Genomic DNA, 22,233 nt, shown 5'->3' with positions numbered 1-22,233 from the left:
ACCTGCAATGAAGTGAGAACAGAGTTTCTGCAGGGAACAACATTTTCAGACCCATTTTAAATCTAGTACCTGGAAAACAGAGATTTTCAGGAAGAGAACTTTTATTTTATTGAAATCCCATTTTTAAAATCTAATCCGAACCCCAAATGTAGCAATAATTGAACCAATATCTGTCAGTAAAACACACACAGTTCCAAGTGAGGGTTCCACTCCCTTTTCTTTAAAACATCCTGGAAATCAACATGTGGACCTCAAGCTGACAGTTATATTAATAATATTAATCCCAGTGATAAGAGAACACAGAGTGTCTAAGATGTTGCTTATTATAGTGTCCAAGGTAAGTTACAATATAACAATCAATATGAATTTAGAGCTAAATTGTGGATTGAAATAATAAGACAATTCCCAGCTGGGTTATCTCTTGGTGAGCCGCGGTCTGGTTCATAAAAACTGATCTTCTTCGGTGGCTTTCCCGCTCTTTTGGCCGTCTCTTTTTTATTATTTTCACATGCATTCATCCTGGAAAATAAAGAAGACATTTTCATTATTTAAACTGCTTTCACTGCATGACAAATCCACATTTTCCATGCACATACAATTTATGGAAGTGTCTAGAGGCCGCTGTAAACGCTCGCCATCTAAAATTTACCCAAACTGCGTTTAACAAAGATGCTGCTTCCCTTCTTTTTCCTCCTGCAAGATTCATTTCCTCCATTCCTTCTGCCAAAGACTCCACACGTTAAGCACACAAAAAAAGAAGAAACGTACCACACGACCTGACCTCGTTAAGTCGCCTCACTACGTTGTGAAGTAACCAATCATGATACAGCATTAGCCACCGAGTAGCTCTCTTAACCAATGACCATGCAGCATTTGTGACTGATGGCTCTCTCCTAAATACTAAAGTTGGGTTGCATTACAGGGTTCAAAGTTCCGGGGTTTTGTGCCAAATGCAGTCAATATAATATAATATAGTATAATATAATATAATATAATATAATATAATATAATATAATATAATATAATATAATTTTTTATGTGGTTGATGAAACAAACTGCAATTACATGAATTACATGCAATCTACTTCAAATTCTTTGTGGAAAACTGTTGGTTAATATAAAAGCAGATGCTATTTGCAGTAATTTTAATCAATTCATTCTGCATACAATCCAACATTGAAAAGAAATATTAATGTGGATTACAATAAAGTCAGCATGATATGAGATGATAGGAAAGAAGAAAACATTTCTCTAAGTGGGAGATTTCAGTGAGTGTTTGTGGAGAGCTCTTCCTTTGCTCTGTCTGAGATTAATATGAGAAGCATGAACTAAAGCCCGGATGAGAGGAGATTAAGTTCATAGAGAGAGCTCTCTGATTTCTCTGCCTGAGATCACAAAGAGAAACTAAAGTTGAGAAACTAGGAGAATCATATCAGAGCTTGTTGAGATCTCTTCTAAAACTTCAAATGAGACTACATTGAGGTTTGGTGCATCTTATTTCTCCCGAGAGCAAACCGAGACGTAGGAGAAATAAACCTTAGTCTCAGTTTGCTTTCAAAGAAACCTCAGAGTTGTCTAGGAGGAAGAAATGAAACATTTTAGACATCTCTTTTCACATTTTCTTTTCCTCTTATGTGATCAAACAAGATTTATTACAAAGCCTGGAATTTCATTTGTTAAAATAGATTTGCAGCCCTTATTAAAAGAAGCCCTCATTTTTCTCCGTAGGTACATTTCAGTAGCTGACACATGCACCCTCACATGTTAAGCAGCAAGAAAAACCTGATAAATGTATCTCCCCTTGTAATGGAAGCAGAAAAACTGCTGCATTCACAGATGCTCATCACAACTTGCTCACAGTTCTGCGTATTATTCCTAAAAAAGGAGAGAAATTTCCACTGCAGTCCCGCATGTTTTAACACTTCCACAGGAAAACTGGCCAATTTGTGTCCAATAAGACGTATGAGGAGCTTCACTGCTAGCTTAGCAGCAAACAGATATGAGGAGAAAAGGGAGTTCTTTTGGTTTGGCGCTGTTGTCATTTCTCCTTTACGAGGGGGGACGGTGGCGCATGACGAGGCACGTGCAGCCTGTCCAGACAGCTTAGCTTCCACGTGTACAAGCTTTAAACACAGAAAATAAAAGCACTCACTGTTCTTCGGCATAGTGCTTAATGATCAACATTCATATAAAGTAGGTCATTTAAATAAAGCTCACGTCATGAAAGCCCAGTACTCATGTACTTGATAAAACACGCTGACTTTTCTTCCCAAGTCTTCACTGCAGCTTGTCTTCACTCCTACTGATCCAGCAGCTCTGTCTGAATACCCATGATGCACTTCACGGTAGGGCTGCACCATTCATCGCAGTTTCATCCTCATCACGGTTTTGGTGGCCACCATTAAATAAACCTGATGGTCAACAATATTTCCATTCAGAAGGCCAGCTCTGCTGCATGCGTCTCTGATCAACTACCCCTGGCTGCAGTGTGCAGAGCGAGGCGTGTCTCAACGTGGGCGGGGTTAAACGCCTTCAGCTCCGCCCACTGGATGTGATTCTTCTTCCTCGCCGCAGTCGCCGTCTTCTTCTTCACATTTTACAAGTTTCCATGTGCCATATCTTCACCAAACCACCTGGAGATCATTTAATTAAGGCTCGTCGGCGACACAACGTCCAACTTTGCTAAATGGAGGTAAGCATCGATGAAAAAACGGCCAATTAATGACAATCAAAGTTTTATTGGGATTATTGCTGGATTTTCCAGCACATTTTCGCCTCACAGATGAGCTTATTTGCATCTTCAAATGTCTCATGTTTGTTCTGCCGTTCTAATATTCACCTGGTTCAAGTTCTCCACGACGTTTTCCTCTGTTTTTTCCAGACACATTGCACACCTCCTCTCCCCTGGACCCCGGAGGACACTTGGCAGAAATGATGCTCCGCTTTGATATGTCATTGCATCCGCTAAAGTTTTCCATTTGCTGACTATCCTTTAATCCAAACCTTGTTTTCACACCTCCAGGGTCTGGCAAAGCAGTGTGCTCAAACAACTGTGGCCTGTTTGTTCTAATGGTAAGACCAGGGCTGTTGTATTATTGTGAAGCAGGAGGATGAAGGAAAGTTAGCATGGTGGGTATTGGTAAGGATGCATGAACCAAGAGATGGACTAAGGCTCAGGAAGCCCATGATTTATTGTCAAATGATTCAGTTAAATGCTCAACCAAAAATGGCTGTGAAAGAAAGCAAAGCAAGGATTAGAAATGATCAAGTCCATTAAATGTTCCCTTTGATAAAGATCAATACAATGTAGAGCTAACTTTATCACAGTATCAATAATAAAGGTGCACATGTTGCCCTTAGCAGTGCTGCCGCCCTGTGAGAAGGACAAAGACTGAATAAATGTGTGTGCATGGCTTCCATAAGGAGGGGCTCAGGTGAGTGGGATGAAAAGCAATCAGGAGTGATTAGGAAGAAGGACAGGAAGGGAGGGAAGGGAAAGTGTGGAGAGATTCATTCTAATTAGAGCCTTTAATTCCACAGGATTTGCTTTTCTTTTCCATTAAAAAGCAGTTTAAAAGTGCCAACTATCTGATTGCTGATTTGTTCCTCTTATGCTGTACAAAGTGACAGCGAGGCAGCTACAGGGACAGGCAGGGTGTTTAACATGAATAAACTGATATACAGCAATGCAACTCTGGAGACAGGCAGGGGAAGTACAAGGATCGTGCAGACAAACAATAATACAGCAACAGAGACAGGCAGGATTATGCCTTGTATTATATATAGCTAACATTCAGAAATATGACATGTATACTAGGGATGTGGAGAAAATATTTCAACATGTACTTTTTGACTTTCAGTCCGCTCTCTACATTGTCATGGGGGCCAAATGTGATTCCAGTGAGGTATGTGGAAATTGGGATGAGTTTGTGCCCGGTGAATACAAGGCACTTTTGCTTCTGGCACAAATCAACCTATTGTGTTTTTATTTCTTCAAAGGAAAACATGCTGCAAATAAGAAGATGGTGGTGTCTTCTTCTGAGAAACTTTCCAATGCCGTAAATGCTCTTTACATGATCCTACTTTTCAAAGAGTTCTTTTAAACTCCACGTTTGACTGAAAACCCTGTGGATTGACTTTTCTTCAAGTTTTAATAGTGAACGTTCATTGTCATTGAATCAGCAAGGTGTGAAGAAGAGACTGCAGGCCAGAAAAAGGCGTCGGGAGGAGCGGAAACTACAGGTAAGAGGAGCTTCATTAATTAGCCATGTATTTAAGCACTTGTTTGAAGACTACTGTTAATCCCTCTGCAAATTTCAGGATGTAGAAGATGCTCCAGTGAAAAAGATGCCTTCTGAATCCATCTCATCAGCTACTATTGAAGGTAGACTTGTTGTCCACACATACAGAAACTGCTTTTCCCTGCATGCTTTTATTCTCTGCTAGATTACCTCGGCTGACCTGAGATGCCCCTTCAAATATAATATTGGATTTCTTCTAAAAGTTGAAGAGGTGGGATGTCCAAGATCTTTTTTACTGTCATTTATCTCTTTTCATTCTATTCCCTCTGTAGGGGAAGGTGACATGAAGAGCAGCAGTGGGACAGGGAAGAGTGGATGCAGCCTTCCTACCTCAGCGTTTTGGGCCATCTCCAGTATCTACTTTGAGAATGAGCTTTTTTCTCTACAGGAAGAAGATGCTTTACTGCATGACACCATAAAGGCAGCCAAATGCTGCAGAACGCAGTCATTTCAAGGAAGAGATTCCCTGCCTGGAGTTGTTGAGATGGATGAAGGAGAAGAAAAGGAAACAGTGAAAAAAGTCCAAAACTGTGACTTGATGAGTGAAGGTGAAGAGAGTCATGGAGCTGAGGGAGCCGTTCATGTTTTCCTTTCACTTCAGAATCCACTAGGAATCATTTGGTGCAGAAATGATGGATGTTCACAGCTTAAAGCTCTGTGTGTGTGTGTGTGTGTGTGTGTGTGTGTGTGTGTGTGTGTGTGTGTGTGTGTGTGTGGGCAATAAATCCAGTGTTTGCCGTTTCTGTTCCTTGAAAAAAAGTCTATATTATGTGTGTTGCATTCCAATGCTCCAGTCATTTCAATCTGTGAGAGCCTTTCAAATGTGCCTGTGGGACGGTGGTTAGATGTCCAGCATGGGGTGAGGGCTTTTACTGCTACTTTTAACTGGCCTGAGACCATGCACTCCTTGCTCAACTCAGCTCAAATACAGTTTGAAGGCCACAGAAATGATGACACAATATCTTGGTGGAACCTGGGTGTAATATAGGATCTATTTTATATTGTGATATAATTTTACATATAATACCAGTAAAGCATTGATCAATAACTAATGTTACAGTCAGCAGTTTTGTTCAGTCTGCCTTTCTTCTTCCTGTAGCCGTGTAGAAATGGGAGCATTTAAAAAAAACTTCTTAAAGCAAGAGTGTTCACATCCTAAAATGAAAATAACTAATCATGTCCCAAATGATCAAAGATGTACATGGCGAGCCTTACTTTAATCATCTCAGGATACACTCCCGCATCGGGTAGGTGGCGGTTTTACATGTGGTCACGTGGAAAATGGGAAGAAAAAGACGGCCATGGTGGCGGCGAAGAAGAGTCAGAAAGTCAAAATAACATCATTTCACACTTAAATCCGGTAGGTGGTGCTATTAAACGTGGAAAAAAGGCAAAGAAGAAGAAAGCAGTTGCGGCGAGGAAGAAGAATCCCATCCAGTGGGCGGAGCTCAACGCGTTTAACCCCGCCCACGTTGAGACACGCCTTGGTCTGCAGGAAGCTGCGTTCAGGACGCAGCTGGTTAACATGTCTGCCAGCTGCATGTGATGAAGCTGCTTAGTAAAGACTTTTCCTGCTAAAAGCCACACCTGACACACCTGAAGCCGTTTCTCACCTTTCAGGCTGGCGTGGAAGCTGAGCCACGTCAGCTTTGCGTGTTTAAGCTCCATCCCGCAGCAAACGCAGCTTTTCTGCATGTTTTACTGTCCTGGAAGAAGCGCAGCTTCCTTCTCCACGCGGCTGTTTGCGCCAATGAGGAAGAAGAGGCGCAGCTGCTGCACATACCTGCTGATCAGCAGCACACCTGTTCTAATCAAGACACAGCACCAGGCCTCAACAGCCAATCAGGCTTCATCACTGCTTCCTGCATCAGTCGTCCATTTCATTCCATTCAAAGGAGAAATGAATGAAAATGAGAAGAAAAACACAACAATCAGCTTGTTTTTCATTGCGTTCATGTAAAGGAGAAACTTTGTGCCACCAGGAATCTGAATTCTTTCTATCTGAATATGAATTGTTCAATGTGAATCTGAACACGCCTGTTTGAAGAATTGCTTTAAAAACTGAATCTGAATGACTGGATTGGAAACTGAATCTTTCTTCTTTTTTATCTTTATTCAACTGAAACTTTTCTTTCCTGAATTCATTCTCATCATTCAGTTTCAGTTCAGATTCAGATGTGAAATCCAGACTTTTGTGCCGCACATCCGGGACCTGACATGAGGCCAAACTAGCCGATGGCAGATGGCGGAACCTCAGTTTGAGAGGCTGACATCCAAAAGCAGCCAACAGCAAATGCTCTTTATGTTTCAGTAACATTGCTGATAAAATAAGAAGAAGTTGTGTCCTTGTAGTTGTTTTAGCTTTAGCATAGCCCGCCCTGGGTGTTAATCCATTTCCATGTGAGTGATCAGCGATGGATTTATCCATCTATTTGGAGAAAACAGGATTTGCTCTTCTGTATCAGCAGCACTTGCAGTTGTCAAACGGTCAAGCCGGTGGAAACGGGTCAGACACTTGTTTTCTGCTAGAAAGCTCCAGATGCATTCCACTTTATTAGTCAGAATTCATCAAGTTATGGTCTCATTTATTTCTAGAAGAAAGAAAGAAAGACAGAAAGACGGGGACAGACGTGCTTTTGGATTTGCCAGCATGACAGAAGTGACTGAGCAGTATCGTCCTCAGTTCTTCCCAATATTTTCTAAATTCTTCTCAAAGTCGAAGCTCTTGGTGAGCGAGCTCTGTCACATCTTCCAGCTCAGTATGATCTCTTTACTGTAGTGCTACAACATGGCATGCTTCTTCCACTTCTTCCACATATGAACCAGCAGCAAATATTTGAATGCAAGCTTGAAAAATCCAAGCAAATAAAGAATGAAAGCTTTCCTGGGATATATTCTGGAAGCCGAGAGCAGCTGTGCTGCTTCTCTTTAGAAAAGAGCTGTTCTGTCCTCAGCACAGTCAAGCCAGCAATGAAGCCAAGCTGATGTCAGATGGAGGAACATTCATCACTGATCAATACAAAAGGCTGAAATTGTCACATGTCTGACAAGTAACTTTTACAAATCACTCCTTCACATCCAAATCTATGTGTCCAATCCAATGAAAGGGAATGATGTCTTTCTCTATTCCTGCTACATTGTCCCACATTTTTCCATCATGTCCAGAAAAGAAATTCACCCAAATGATTCAGAAAATATTGGACTAAAAATTCCACATATCAAGTCAGCTGGAAAGTCCAACATGTGATGGACTGGCGACCTGTCCAGGTGGACCTGCCTCTCGCCCAGTGCTTGCTGGGAGAGACTCCAGCTTCCCCGCCACCCTTAATGGGACCAAGCGCTTGGGAAAATCAACCAATGAATGGAAAGTGAAACATTTGGAGATGAAACAAGTTTGATGGAAAAATCTCCCAGAAATCCCATTTTAATGTGAAATATGCAGCTGAACATGTGAGAAAGAGGAAAAGCCCAAATCTAAACAGCATGAGCCAAACAAACATGTGAATGTTGGAAGAATGCACATTTAAAGACATGCATTTGGGGAGGGGGGTGCTGTTGTGTTCCTCATGCTTAGTGACACCCCCATTCTGTGGAGCAGGACGGGGAAAATGTTTGTGCCATCCATTTGTCATCTCTCAGTGTGGCTGAACACATTCTGTGTGACTGTTCCAACCTGGAGTCATTATTGATCCGGATCAGTGCAGACTAGATATTTATTGTGCACAATCACGCCTCACTTATTGACAGGAGCATCATTTTTATTGCTAGATGAGCGTTCATCTTCATCTCAACTCCACTCAAACCAGCGTGATTTCTAAAGGACTTGAACACAACGGCAGCTGCAACAAAGTGCTGAACAAAGAAGTAAAACATGGAGAAAGTGCAGAGTGAAAAGAGTGGAAAGTGAGTCCATGGCAGGAAGAAAAGGAATTCTTCTTCTTTCTTCTAGTTTTTCAGCCATTGCAGCCATCAGTCTTTATTGGGCCCTTGTCAGGGGGCCGGTGACATGCAGGGGCCTGGGGCCCCGCTACAGCTTTGTTCCGTTGGTCCCAGCTCTCTGCAGCTCTTCACTCGCTCCCCCGTGTGCTTCTGGGACTGTTCTTGTCATCATTGTGACCCCATGGGGTGAGATGCTGCGTGGAGGCCCAGATGGAGGGAGATTATCAGTGCTTTTCTAATAATTGCTCCCACAGCTGATTTCTTCACACCAAGCTGCTTACCTACTGCAGATTCCCTCTTCCCATCCAGCTGCAGGTCCACCACTGGCTTTCTGCTGTCCTTTGGCAGCTCTTTGCTCTTGGCCACAGTGGAGTTTGGAGTCTGACTGGTGGAGCTTGTGGACAGCTGTCTTTTATACTGGGAACCAGTTCAAACCGGTGCCATTAATCCAGGTAAGGAGTGGAGGAAGAGGAGCCTCTTAAAGAAGACGTTCCAGGTGTGTGAGAGGCAGAAATCTTGCTGCTTTGTAGGAGAACAAATCCTTATTTTCCAGAGGAATTTACCAATGAATTCCTTCCAAATCCTACAATGGGATTTCCTGGATTCTGTCTCTCATAGTTGAAGTGGAGCCATGATGAAGATTCCAGGCCTCTTCATGGTTTTCACTGGGAGAACTTGCACAGTTGCTGGCTGATGGAATCTTTTCCTGCTGTCTGAAGGAAAGACTAATTGCTGTTCTGATCAGATGGAATCAAGTGAAATGATGAAGTACAAGGGCTGCTTCCAGCTTGTCTGGAGCTGCGTCTGCTTCATGTATTGATCATATTGATACAAATGCCAGTGAATTGTGTCCATCCAGTGGCTTTTAGTGATCCCAGCTTAGCCGCCACAGGAAGGAAACTAAAGTCCAGACGTTTGTGGCTCAGATCATCATGCAGAGATCTTCCATGGATTTCAATGAAGATCCATTTCTAGAGGACATAAAGCATAGAAAGTGGGAACAAATTGATGCTCTGAATGATCCCAACATTGCAGTGAATCAGTGGAGAGAAATGCCAGAAAAGATGGCTGATAAACATGCAGCTAGAAAAAGCATGGAGAGAAAAGAAGATTTGCTCCGTGGCTTGATGATGAAATAAAAACCTGGATGATCCAGCAGGATGTGACAAAACGGGCGGCTGGAAAAAACTAGCGCTCACTTAGAAACAAGGCCGGTAAAATGCAGAAAGAGAAGAAAAAAAGCTGCTTCCAAAACAAATGACATGAAGTAAGGCATGATGGGAAGAAGCTCTGGCAGACCTTCAGTCATAGTTTGTGGAGGATTCCTGATAATATTCCCTCTTTCACTGAAGCAGAAGGAAGTTTCAAAGTAAAGCAGCCGACACTGCAGATTCTTTCCAGAAGGTTTTTATTGAGAAGGTAAAGAGCATTAGATCCAGTATGAAGGATTTCACTCTGAAAGGAAAGTGAACTGATTGAAAAACATCTTCTAGCAGATAGAAAGTGGAACGTCCCATTTGGGCCAATAGAAGTGGAAGAGGTGGAAAAGCTCCTGCAGACACTTCAAACTGATGAAGAGTCTGGACGGATGATCTTGATGGGAAATGAACTGGACGTATTGCGGATTCCATTTCTCAACCTGTGTGTCATATTTCCAAGCTCAGTTTGAAAGAAAGGATTTTTCCTCAGACATGGAAAGAAGCTAAAGTTTTACTGGGACCTAAAAATAATCCCAAACCTTTCCAGGATCAAACTGCAGGCCCGTCAGCATGATTCCAACTCGGAGGAAAGTTGTGGAAAAACTCTCCGGTTTCTCCTGATTTGCTGCTAAATAACCTGGGTTCCGAGCTGCAAGGCGCCTAGAAAGCGTCTCGCTCAGCCTGGACAGCATCAACACAAAGGACTGAAGACTGCTTGTGTCAAAGTGATGAGAGGAAAATGGCTGCTAGCTTTTTATTTGACTCCTCTGACCAACAGCAGAGTTAAACTAAGTGCAGAAATGCTGCTTGAAGAGCTGAGTCTTCAGCTGGATCTTAAAAGTACATCAGGACTCTCAAGGATGTGAGGAAGCTTGGCCAAAAGTGTCCAGAAATCCCTTTGGTGTCCATTAGAGCTCAAGTCTTTGAAGGTGTGGATGGAGTTCATCTTCTGGTCACATTCATCCGGCTCTCCAACTCGTCCACATGAGTGGGCCAGAAAACTCCCGAGCCAATCAGAAGTCAGGAGCTGTTTGGAAAAAGGTGAATCCTAAAAGGGCCCTGCCATGATGTTCCAGCTCGGACTTGTTTTCTGACAAGTCTCTGCAGCCCAAAGCACAGAGATGCTAGCTCCTTCCAGAGCCCATAGGAAGAAGACATCCTGGCAGTTTGCAAGCGCTTTTATCACACCTGCTTCCACATCATCATCACTGGACATTTGGAGTCCCTTTCCATCATCTTTGACAGACATTTTGTCGTTTTTTAGCCTTCCTCTCAGCAACACATCATATGTTGACCTGATGGTTTACTAATGATGTCAGCACCTTTAAGCCTGCTGAGCTCCCATGCTATCTGACTGAACTTTCTAACCCTCCGCTCTTACAAAGTCAGCATGAAGAAATGGAAGAAGTGGCTTCTTAACAGAGTAAAACAAATTCTGCAAGCCAACACAATATAACTCATTAACTATCAACACATGTAGCTCACATAGTAATCAATTACTGAAACCGGAGCTTCTTTGTTTTTTTTTCCTTTTTGTCACTCACTTGTCCTGCTAGTTCCATATGAGAAATGTATTGCTTCGCGCAGCTGTTCAATTTAATTCAATTCAATTCAATTCAATTCAATTCAATTCAATTCAATTCAATTCAATTCAATTCAACTCAATTCAATTAAATTACATTTAATTCAACTTTATTTATATAACGTCAATTCACAGCAATGCCATCCCAAGACGCTTTACAGACAAAGAAAACATAATGAAGCCAATTCATAACAGCCTTTATAAGGAAACCAACAGATTGAGTTGAGTCCAACTCAATCTCCCATCCTGAGCAAGCACACTGGCGACAGTAGGAAGGAAAAAAGTCCCTTTTAACAGGAAGGAAACCTCCGGCAGCCACAGGGAGAGTGTACAGACTTCTAATCCTGGATATGAATTTAAACCAAATCTAAAACACTAGAAATTTAAAAAGATCATCCCACTCCACCTGATTAAAGGCTTTCTCAGCATAAAGTAAAATTATAATCTCTCCATTAATGTGGGTGGATGGAGATGGGCAGTATAGAGTATTACACAGGCGTCTAACAGTGAAAAAAGAACAGAGACCTTTTATAAATCCTGTCTGACTGGGGGAAATGGTTGTTGGTATTACCTTCTCAACAACGTGCCAACAATAGCAACAATTTTAGCATCAATGTCGAGGAGAGAAACAGGGTGATGTAAGCTACAGCCAACCAGGACAGATATAACTGCTTCACGCATGGACAGTGGCATGGCATTGAAGGCCAAAGACTCCTCAAACACTGACAGTCGTATAAAGGAAAGTAGTTTTCATTTTTTGTTTGGATTGCTGATGTTATTTCTGTAACTAAAGTGTTGGGGGGGGGGGGGACGGTTAGTGGGTAACATCTTTTCAGGAACATCTGGGCTTATTTCAGCAGGACAACATGAAGCCACATCCTGCAGATGTTCCAGCTGCTTCACAGTAAAAGATTGGGGTCCTGGACTGTCCGGCCTGCAGTCCAGACCTCTCCCTGTGAAAATGTGGCGCATTATGAAGCCCAGAATTCCTGAACAGAGAGCCGGACTGTTGAGCAGCTGAAGTTGGACATCAAGCCAGAATGAGAAGGAATTCCACCAACAAAGCTTCAACAATCAGTGTGGTCAGTTCCCAGATGCTGACTGAGTTTTAAAAGGAAAGGTGATGTAACACAGAGGTAAACATGATCCTGCTGCAGCTTTACTGGGTCCTGTTGCTGCAGGAAATTCCACATGACTCAATATTAGTAAAATGTTGATCAGTTTGAACATTAATATCTGGACTTTGTCGTGTTTTCAGTAGAATAAAACTTTAAAGGGATATAAAACCATTATATTCTGTGTTTATGTTTTAAGGTCTGAAGTTCATCAGAACTGAGGTTGTACCTGATACGATGAGTTGAAACTTCTGAGACAATAAATAGACATAAAGTTGATTATTAACTGTGATTCAGTTGCTGTTTTATGCTGATATCACTGCTGTTATCAAGGGATTTTTCCTTCCTCAGAACTGAGGAATAAACTGTGTGATGAACGCTGGTAACGTCTGCCAGACTGTTTATGACAAGTCGTTTCCAGCTGAGGGGTCTCCATGAGGATAAAACTGATGCCCAAACAAGGATGTGGATGTTGGGATTCTGGTTGCTACTGGTTTTCTGCTGCTGGGATAGTGCTGGTGCTGGTTGGAGGTTCCACTCAGCTGGTGTTAATGGTAGACGCCGTTCAGCTGCTGCTGATTGGCTCAGCCTACTGAAGAGCCAATCAGCAGTTGGCAGATGGTTGTCTTATCCAGGTGAAGGACTCCATGTCCAGTCAGAAAGAAGATCTGGTTGTTTGGTCTGCTGCACTGCCGACACCTCCGTTTGTTGGGACGCCTCTGAGGACTTTGGACTCTTTCTGTCCTGCTGTCTGGTCTGTCCTGCTTCCTGCCTGATTACCTGCAAACCTTAACAGAGGACTCTGGACTCTCCATGTGCCAAACTGGTTTGAGAGACCAGAACCAGAACTAAAGGCTTCCAGAGCTCCAGTTCCAGGTCCAGGATCAGTTTTCTGTCTCTTGGTGGAAACCTCCAGCAGTGCTGAACAGTTCAGCTCCAACAGGACCGTGAATTCCTCCATCTGAAGGTAAAACTGAAGACTTTCACCTGCTTTCATTGATCAGACTGAGGTTCCAGAATAATCCAGAACCACAGGGAGGGCAGGAGGTCCAGCAGAACCGCAGGGAGGACAGGAGGTCCAGCAGAACCGCAGGGAGGACAGGAGGTCCAGCAGAACCGCAGGTAGGACAGGAGGTCCAGCAGAACCGCAGGGAGGACAGGAGGTCCAGCAGAACCGCAGGGAGGACAGGAGGTCCAGCAGAACCGCAGGGAGGACAGGAGGTCCAGCAGAACCGCAGGGAGGACAGGAGGTCCAGCAGAACCGCAGGGAGGACAGGAGGTCCAGCAGAACCGCAGGTAGGGCAGGAGGTCCAGCAGAACCGCAGGGAGGGCAGGAGGTCCAGCAGAACCGCAGGGAGGACAGGAGGTCCAGCAGAACCGCAGGGAGGGCAGGGGGTCCAGCAGAACCGCAGGGAGGGCAGGAGGTCCAGCAGAACCGCAGGGAGGGCAGGAGGTCCAGCAGAACCGCAGGGAGGGCAGGAGGTCCAGCAGGGAGGACAGGAGGTCCAGCAGGGAGGACAGGAGGTCCAGCAGGGAGGACAGGAGGTCCAGCAGGGAGGACAGGAGGTCCAGCAGGGAGGACAGGAGGTCCAGCAGAACCACAGGGAGGGCAGGAGGTCCAGCAGAACCACAGGGAGGACAGGAGGGAACAAAGACCAGAAGAATCAGAGAGAAGCAGGAAGTCCAGAAAAACAAGTGGATCAACAGCAGCAAAGTAAATGTGAGAAGCTGAAAAGTCGGTCATGTCAGAATCTTCCTATAATGTCTGATTATGTGGAAAAGATGAAGAGTTTATCTGAACGTTTGGAATCCGGCTTTCCTACATGCAGGTACAGGTAGAGACACATTTCCTCCTGAAGTCTCCGTTCAGACTAAACCTCTGACAATATTTTACACTTGGCATCAGATATCGACTGGTTCTGCTTCAAAGTAGGAATTTCTTCTTCTATGGAGGAGTAAGAGCCTCCTTATTAAAATATGTCATGAAATAATCACTTAAATGTCTCATTAATTCATTAAAATAGGAATTAAACACATAAATGTCTCAAACTGTTTAAAATACATTCATCTTATGAAAAAAACTTCATAATTATTTTGCTATTTTATAGTTTCATGTTCTGGTGTTCAGTTCATCATGAATTCATTTTATCTGTCAGTCCATCAAAGTGGGCGGGGCTAGCACTAATCTAGTCCAATCAGAAGCTTTGGTAGAGACGTGGAGAGAAACATGGAGGATGTGCATTATGGAGAGGAGACAGACAGACGGACCAGGTCTCTATACTGGTCACATATGCCAGCATCAAACTGTTGAGTGGACTCAGTGTTTTTCATGGTGTGTGTGTGTGTGTGTGTGTGTGTGTGTGTGTGTGTGTGTGTGTGTGTGTGTGTATTGGAAGTGTGCTTCGTCTGCATTTCTCTAGTATGTGAAGTTTCTGAAGTATTTCATTTGCCACACTGGACCAGATGACTGAACAGTAATGCAAGTTGGAAAAGATGAATGATGGGTAAAAATGTTGCTTTTCTTCTAAGTGCTGTTATTATTCCTTCCTTTCTCTCTGTAATTTATCATCATGTTTGTTCCACCTTCATCTGGAATCTATAATAATAGCAAGAAGTTTGGTTCCTTGTACTTGTTCGATGGCGATGTGGTTTATTTTCAGGTTTAGTTTTGGATTCAAGCTGATTGAATGTTTTCAGCTGATGATCATCTTTTGGTTTTTGTTGTGTTAAGAACTGGTTGATTTTCTCCAAGTCACTGAGTCACAACATTCACCACATTATTTATGACTCTGTTCACTTCAATAATAATAATAATAATAATAATAAAGCAAGTCTATAAATGTATGGCTGTATTTTGAGGCGATGTGGTGTGAAAATGCTCCCAAACTGCTGCGGAGCTTTGCTTTGTAGGTGATTCTCCTCTCTAGGCAGTGCTGTCAGTCAGTCTCCTGCAGGCATTGATCCTGCACGTTGCTTCTGATCACGCAGGACACTTCCGCTTTTTCCCGACACATTTGCAGTGACTCAGATTGCTCCCCGAGGCATCACATGACTTCAGAGAAACTGGAACTCCTTGCTTTTTGGTCATGTGATTATTTTAAAAAAGCAGTCTGGACCTGGAAGCGGGCTCCATTTGGCCACGCCCCCTTTGCTTGATGCAGGTTTCAGACGTGACATGACGAGTTAAAGCTCCCCTCTGCATCTCAGGTGAATGTTTCCAGAGTTTTCCAGCTTTCCAGGGGAGCCGGGCTGTCTGTAGACCCCCTCAGGTTCCTGCTGAACTGAGTCACATGTGCAGTTTAACGGCAACACTGCTGACAGAAACACACCCATCTGCTGTTTGGCTCCACAACCTCTTCATTTTACACACCTGCATTTTAAACACACACCTTGAACCTTGGAGTTCAACAAATCTTCTCTTTTATACGGGATTTTTCTTGAAACCACGCCTGTGTCTGCTTCGCCCTGAGCAGTAAACAGCGTGACCTTCGTCAGGACTCAGCTGCTGTTAGATTGTAGAGAGAAGAGCTGACAGAGTTCAACACCTGCAGTGGAAACAAGACAGAAAGTCCAGCAGCGACTCATCTAAACTGACTGAACCACAACCACTGTTGAAGCTGGATTTCATTTGTTTTGTTTGATTCAAACTTTATTATTTCAGTTTGCAGAAGATTATCGATGAATCATCTCTTCTTCTTTAAGTCGAGCTGCTGCAGGAAGATCTCAGTGTGTGCAGCTGTGATGGAGTGTGTGAAAACCATGAAGACGAGGGCTGACTAACAGGAAGTAGTTTACCGGATCAGAACCTACAGGGTGTGATTCTGCTGCTCCTTCAGTCAGACTTTCCATCCAAACTACAATCACTTCAAACCAATCAGCTGAACCTGCTGGTGTGTGTTGTGTTGCCTCCCTGGAGACCCGGAGTGGACCACGTCTGCTACACACACATCCTCTCCTGGTTTCTGTTCTCGGGCTTCCAATAAACAATCAGGCTGATGCTGATCACACTGTGTATGCTGGTCTGCAGCGCCATCTGCTGTCCTGATGGAAGTCCTGCAGCTGAAGGCAGCTTCCTCTTCCTCACTGCATCCATCTGACTCTGATATGAAGCAGAAACTCTGAGCCAATCAGAGGAGGAGATGATGGAGAGGAGGGCTTCAGCTGAATGATGTGTGTTTCCTCTGCAGGTGGAGGTAGAAAGTGTGTGTGAGCTGGTGTGTTTCCTCTGCAGGTGGAGGTAGAAAGTGTGTGTGAGCCAATGTGTGTTTCCTCTGCAGGTGGAGGTAGAAAGTGTGTGTGAGCCGATGTGTGTTTCCTCTGCAGGTGGAGGTAGAAAGTGTGTGTGAGCCGATGTGTGTTTCCTCTGCAGGTGGAGGTAGAAAGTGTGTGTGAGCCGATGTGTGTTTCCTCTGCAGGTGGAGGTAGAAAGTGTGTGTGAGCCGATGTGAATCCAGCATCATGGATCAGGACAGAGAGGAGGGAGTCCCTCCCTCTAAAACCACTCAGAGGTCAGATATCCATCTCTAACTCTCCATGACTCTTCTCAGAAATCACAAAAACTCACATCAGCAAACATCTGGATTCACAGGAACCAGCCTGGACCTAAACTCGGACCTGGACCTGGACCTAAAGCCAGACCTGGACCTGGACCTGGACCTGGACCTGAGCCCAGCTGTGTGTCCATGAAGAGCGACCGGTCGATGGATAAACTTATTTATTTCAGCTCAGACCAGCAGTGAGTATCAGAGTCCAGTGGAGGTTCTGGATCAGGTTCCAGATGAAAACCAGTTTCTGTTGAATCATTTCTGGACGTCTGAGACGAATCTGCAGCATCATGTTTGTCATGTGATGGATCTGATTTGTCCTCCAGAGTCTTCATCAAACTAAATGTTCAATTTCAGGATTCAGCTGTGAAACCATGAAACCATCTTTATTCACAGGAATCAACCTGGACCAGGACCAGAACCTAGACCTGGATCAGGACCTGGATCAGCACCCAGCTGTTTGTCCTTTAAGAGCAACAGGTCGAAGGATATTATTGAAGAGTTTAAATCAGATCCAGAGAGGTGAGCTGTGTGTAAATGTTGCATCAGTTTGGTTTTATTCCAGCTTGTGTTTCACATCAATAATACCAGAGTATTATTCCGGATATACGGATCTATATATTAGTCCGGATATCTTCAGTATTTCCAGGTGAAATATCCAGATAAAGCTCTTATAATAAGCAGTTTTATGGGATGTTTCCTGTGAGCTGAGAATAAGCAGGAAGACTCTGTCTCAGTGCAGGAAACAGCATCTCCAGAATTCAGCTTTCTCATCTGTGGAACGTAGAAGCAAACGTCAGTTTTTCCTCCTCACATTCTGGACCTTTCCACAAGTTCTGCACATTCCCTGAAGCTCACTTACTAAGTGACCTGCAGTCACAACAAAGCAAACTTTTACTTGGTGAAAAACTCCAACATCAAACACATTTCTACTGGGAGCTGCCCAGTCTAACCAGTCTCATCCAAGCACATCCTGGCTGTGGCTGCCTTGCTCCAGGGCACCTCAGCACAGAGAGCACATCTCTCTGATACTGATTCCATCTTCCAGACCTGTAGTGTGCAGAAACAAAGCAAAACTAGAGCGTAGGGGTCTGGACCAAGAAGGCCACCGTATCTCTACAGGACTGCTTTGAGAGCACAGACTGGGAGGTTTTCTCTCAAGGATCTGGCTTGGAGGAGCACACCTCTGCTGCTTTGGATGACATCAGCTTTTCCACAGTGGAGCTACTGCCCACTAAAACAGTCCAGATCTTCCCAAAGCAGAAAGCTGCTTTAATGAGTGGGAGCTTCATGATGAAGGTGAGAGAGGCTGCTTGTAGGCCAGGAGATATGCTGACCTTTATGACCTCCCAGAAGAGCCTGGCAAAGAGTGTCAGAGAGGCAAAAGGCAGGTACAGGCAGCGGACTGAGGGGGACTTTGGAAACAAGGACCCCCGGGGCATGTGGAAGGGCATCAAACCCTTCATGACTGGAAGGACAACACCAACCTGGCCAGGTATGAGAGGGACCTTCCTGACACACTTCATGCTTTGGATGTTCTGATAAACAGCATTATGGGATGGAAATGGTGGGAGCTTCCACTCCAAACAGGACAAACAGTCATTTGTCCTTCAGAAGCATCAGGTGAGATCCACACTAAGGATTAACATCAATAAAGCAACTGGACCAGATGGACTTTCAGGCTGTGTGCTGAAAACCTGTGCTGACCAGCTAGCGGGGGTCTTTACCTCCATCTTTAACCTCTCCCTGCAACAAGCTGCACTTCCCTCCTGCTTCATATCCACCACCATTATTCCTGTGTCTAAACAGCCCTCCATCACATGCCTTCATGATGATTGTCCTGTTGGCCTCATCCTGCTCATTATGAAACGCTTTGAGAGGCTCATACTGGCTCACATCAACAGCAGCATCCCTGCAGACCTGGACAGTCCTCAGTTTGCATACAGAGCAAACAGATCTACAGAGGATGCATCTCCATCACACTCCACACAGCCCAGAAGCACCTGGACCAGCAGACAGCTACATCAGGATGCTCTTTGTGGATTCCAGCTCCGCCTCCAAGACTGTAATCTCCCATAAACTGCTCCAGAAACTCATCAGCCTTGGTCTCCTCACCTCACTCTGCATATGGATCATGGACTTCCTCACCAACAGGCCACAGGGGTGTGTTCTGGGTCTGGCCCTCTTCATCCAGGACTTGAAGCCCTCCATCCATTCCTCCAACACCATAGTAAAGTCTGCAGATGATAGCACAGTGGTTGGAGGCATCAGCAACAACGATGAGACCTCCTACAGCAGGAGGTCCAGCACCTGGTCGAGTGGTGTGCAGACAACAATCTGGCTCTCAACACGACCAGAACCAAAGAGCTTCTTGTGGATTTTAGAAGGACCAGTAGGACCATTCAGCACCCACTGTTCATCAAGGGAGAGGAGCTGGAAAGACCTGAATCTGTTCAGTTTCTTGGGAGCCACATAAGCAAAGACCTAACATGGTGGATTAACAGCTCCCATCTGGTGCAGAGAGCTCAGCAAAGACTCTTCTTCCTGAGGAAGCTGAAGCAAGCCGGTCTAGCAGCTCATCTCCTCACCAACAACAGAAAGCATCCTTTGTCAGGGCTGTACTGTGTGCTATGCAAGCTGCACGCCACAAAACAGATCTGTCCCGTGTGGTGAAGGCAGCACAGAGGATCATAGGAGCTGCACTCTGACCACAGAGGACGGCATGGTCCATCTTCAGAGACAAGACCCACCCTGCACACACTCACTTTGTTCCCCTTCCATCAAGGAAAAGATTTAGACATTTAAAACCCACAACCTCCAGATTGGCAAACAGCTTTTCCCCACAGAGCTGTTTCCTCCATCAAGCCTCTCCCCCCTCACTCCCCCACTCTCCCTCTTCATCCTCACTGAACTGCCAACATCATACTTGATCTGCTCCGTCTTCCTCTGGCCCACCTCAGCTTTTATTCCTCTCTTTTATTCTGATTTTCATTCTTCTATTGCTGTGTTTTACATTTAATGTCCATTTCATTCAATATGCATGTTGCTGTTTTTATTGCCGAGTGCCAACAAAATGCTGTTGCCATGGTGACGTTGATGCAATGACAATAAAGGTCCTGATGTCCTTACAGAGTGGAGCAGCAGAGCTCAGAGCTTCCCAGTGGTCAGTCTGCCCAGCAGCATCAGACACAGCTGGACTCCATATTTCTGGTGTGTACATGTACAACAACTACTTCTCCATCTCTTCTGTTCACACTCATCTCCACGCTGCACTTTGTAGACCAGTGGATTGTCAGCGTGTCCAACATGGATCTGATGTTTGGCTCCATGCTTTCAGTCTGACTGTGTCCTTCATGTGGTTTTCTCTTCCAGCTGCTGGAGGACAACATCATCACTTTTGTGAAGAAGGAGCTGAAGAAGATCCAGAAGCTTCTGAGTCCAGATTACCCAGAATGCTCAGTGTTGGAGGGTGAGGATGAAGAGCAGAGGAAGAGCAGCAGAGAGGCATTAGTGAAGATCACAGTGGACTTCCTGAGGAGAATGAAGCAGGAGGAGCTGGCTGAGCGTCTGCAGAGCAGTAAGAGGATTTCTCTAAAGATTGAAGCTGCTGATAAATGAAACATTTACTGACGTCTCAACACGTGGAACATCACATGTTCACATCCTCCTTCTTCAGAGGCTTGAAATCTTTACTGACTCGTCTGATTTCTGCTTTTCATTCAGAACTTCTGGCTTCAGTTTGTGGCCGGAAACTAAAATCTTCTCTGAAGAAGAAGTTCCAGTGTGTGTTTGAGGGGATCGCTAAAGCAGGAAAGCAAACCCTTCTGAATGAGATCTACACAGAGCTCTACATCACAGAGGGAGGGGCTGCAGAGGTCAGTGATGAACATGAGGTCAGACAGATTGAAGCAGCATCCAGGAAAGCAGACAGACCAGAAACAACCATCAGACTAGAAGACATGTTTAAACCCCCACCTGGAAGAGATGAACCAATCAGAACAGTGATGACAAAGGGAGTGGCTGGCATCGGGAAAACTGTCTTAACACAGAAGTTCACTCTGGACTGGGCTGAAGACGAAGCCAACCAGGACATCCAGTTGACATTTCCACTGACTTTCAGAGAGCTGAATGTGCTGAAAGAGAGAAAGTTCAGCTTGGTGGGACTTGTTCATCACTTCTTTACTGAAACTAAAGAAGCAGGAATCTGCAGCTTTGAAGACTTCCAGGTCGTCTTCATCTTTGACGGTCTGGATGAGTGTCGACTTCCTCTGGACTTCCACAACAATGAGATCCTGACTGATGTTACAGAGTCCACCTCAGTGGATGTGCTGCTGACTAACCTCATCAGGGGGAAACTGCTTCCATCTGCTCGCCTCTGGATAACCACACGACCTGCAGCAGCCAATCAGATCCCTCCTGACTGTGTTGGCATGGCGACAGAGGTCAGAGGGTTCACTGACCCACAGAAGGAGGAGTACTTCAGGAAGAGGTTCAGAGATGAGGAGCAGGCCAGCAGGATCATCTCCCACATGAAGACATCACGAAGCCTCCACATCATGTGCCACATCCCGGTCTTCTGCTGGATCCTTGCTACAGTTCTGGAGGATGAGCTGAAAACCAGAGAGGGAGGAGAGCTGCCCAAGACCCTGACTGAGATGTACACCCGCTTCCTGCTGGTTCAGACCAAAGTCAAGAAGGTCAAGTATGATGGAGGAGCTGAGACAGATCCAGTCTGGAGTCCAGAGAGCAGGAAGATGATTGAGTCTCTGGGAAAACTGGCTTTTGATCAGCTGCAGAAAGGAAACCTGATCTTCTATGAAGAAGACCTGAAAGAGTGTGGCATCGATATCACAGAAGCCTCGGTGTACTCAGGAGTGTTCACACAGATCTTTAAAGAGGAGAAAGGACTGTACCAGCAGGAAGAGAAGGTGTTCAGCTTCATCCATCTGAGTCTTCAGGAGTTTCTGGCTGCTCTTCATGTCCGTCGGACCTTCATCAAGTCTGGAGTCAATCTGTTCAGACAGAAGTGGTTTAAATTATTCAGAGATGATGTAAAAGATCTCCATCAGAGTGCTGTAGACGAGGCCTTACAGAGTCCAAATGGACACCTGGACTTGTTCCTCCGCTTCCTCCTGGGTCTTTCACTGGAGACCAATCAGAGACTCCTACGAGGCCTGATGACACAGACAGGAAGGAGCTCACAGACCAATCAGGAAACAGTTCAGTACATCAAGAAGAAGCTCAGTGAGAATGTGTCTGCAGAGAGAAGCATCAATCTGTTCCACTGTCTGAATGAACTGAATGATGGTTCTCTAGTGGAGGAGGTCCAACAGTCCCTGAGATCAGGACGTCTCTCCACAGATAAACTGTCTCCTGCTCAGTGGTCAGCTCTGATCTTCATCTTACTGTCATCAGAAGAAGATCTGGATGTGTTTGACCTGCAGAAATACTCTCCTTCAGAGGAGGTTCTTCTGAGGCTGCTGCCAGTGGTCAAAGCCTCCAACAAAGCTCTGTAAGTACATATATAGCAGGATGTGGAGAAACATACTGATG

The 22,233-nt window shown here is 44.7% G+C and overlaps 1 protein-coding gene across 1 annotated transcript in view; it reads left to right on the top strand.

Moving 5' to 3' along the window:
- Positions 1-22,233, top strand: part of LOC306765671 (uncharacterized protein) — a gene marked incomplete at both ends in the record, with an annotated part of 74,499 nt that overhangs the window by 3,682 nt on the left and 48,584 nt on the right. Inside the window, 10 exons of the mRNA XM_079253155.1 lie at positions 4,183-4,242; positions 4,321-4,384; positions 4,574-4,849; positions 17,843-18,175; positions 18,230-18,303; positions 18,391-18,614; positions 18,730-18,981; positions 19,812-19,890; positions 20,053-20,257; positions 20,404-22,192. Of these exons, the coding sequence (XP_079109281.1) occupies positions 4,183-4,242; positions 4,321-4,384; positions 4,574-4,849; positions 17,843-18,175; positions 18,230-18,303; positions 18,391-18,614; positions 18,730-18,981; positions 19,812-19,890; positions 20,053-20,257; positions 20,404-22,192 (3,356 nt within the window). The remainder of the gene's footprint in view (positions 1-4,182; positions 4,243-4,320; positions 4,385-4,573; positions 4,850-17,842; positions 18,176-18,229; positions 18,304-18,390; positions 18,615-18,729; positions 18,982-19,811; positions 19,891-20,052; positions 20,258-20,403; positions 22,193-22,233) is intronic.

The sequence above is a fragment of the Telmatherina bonti genome (genome assembly GCF_933228915.1).
Source record: "Telmatherina bonti genome assembly, chromosome: 14".
NCBI lineage: Eukaryota > Metazoa > Chordata > Actinopteri > Atheriniformes > Telmatherinidae > Telmatherina > Telmatherina bonti.
This window is presented reverse-complemented; position numbering and strand designations above follow the sequence as displayed.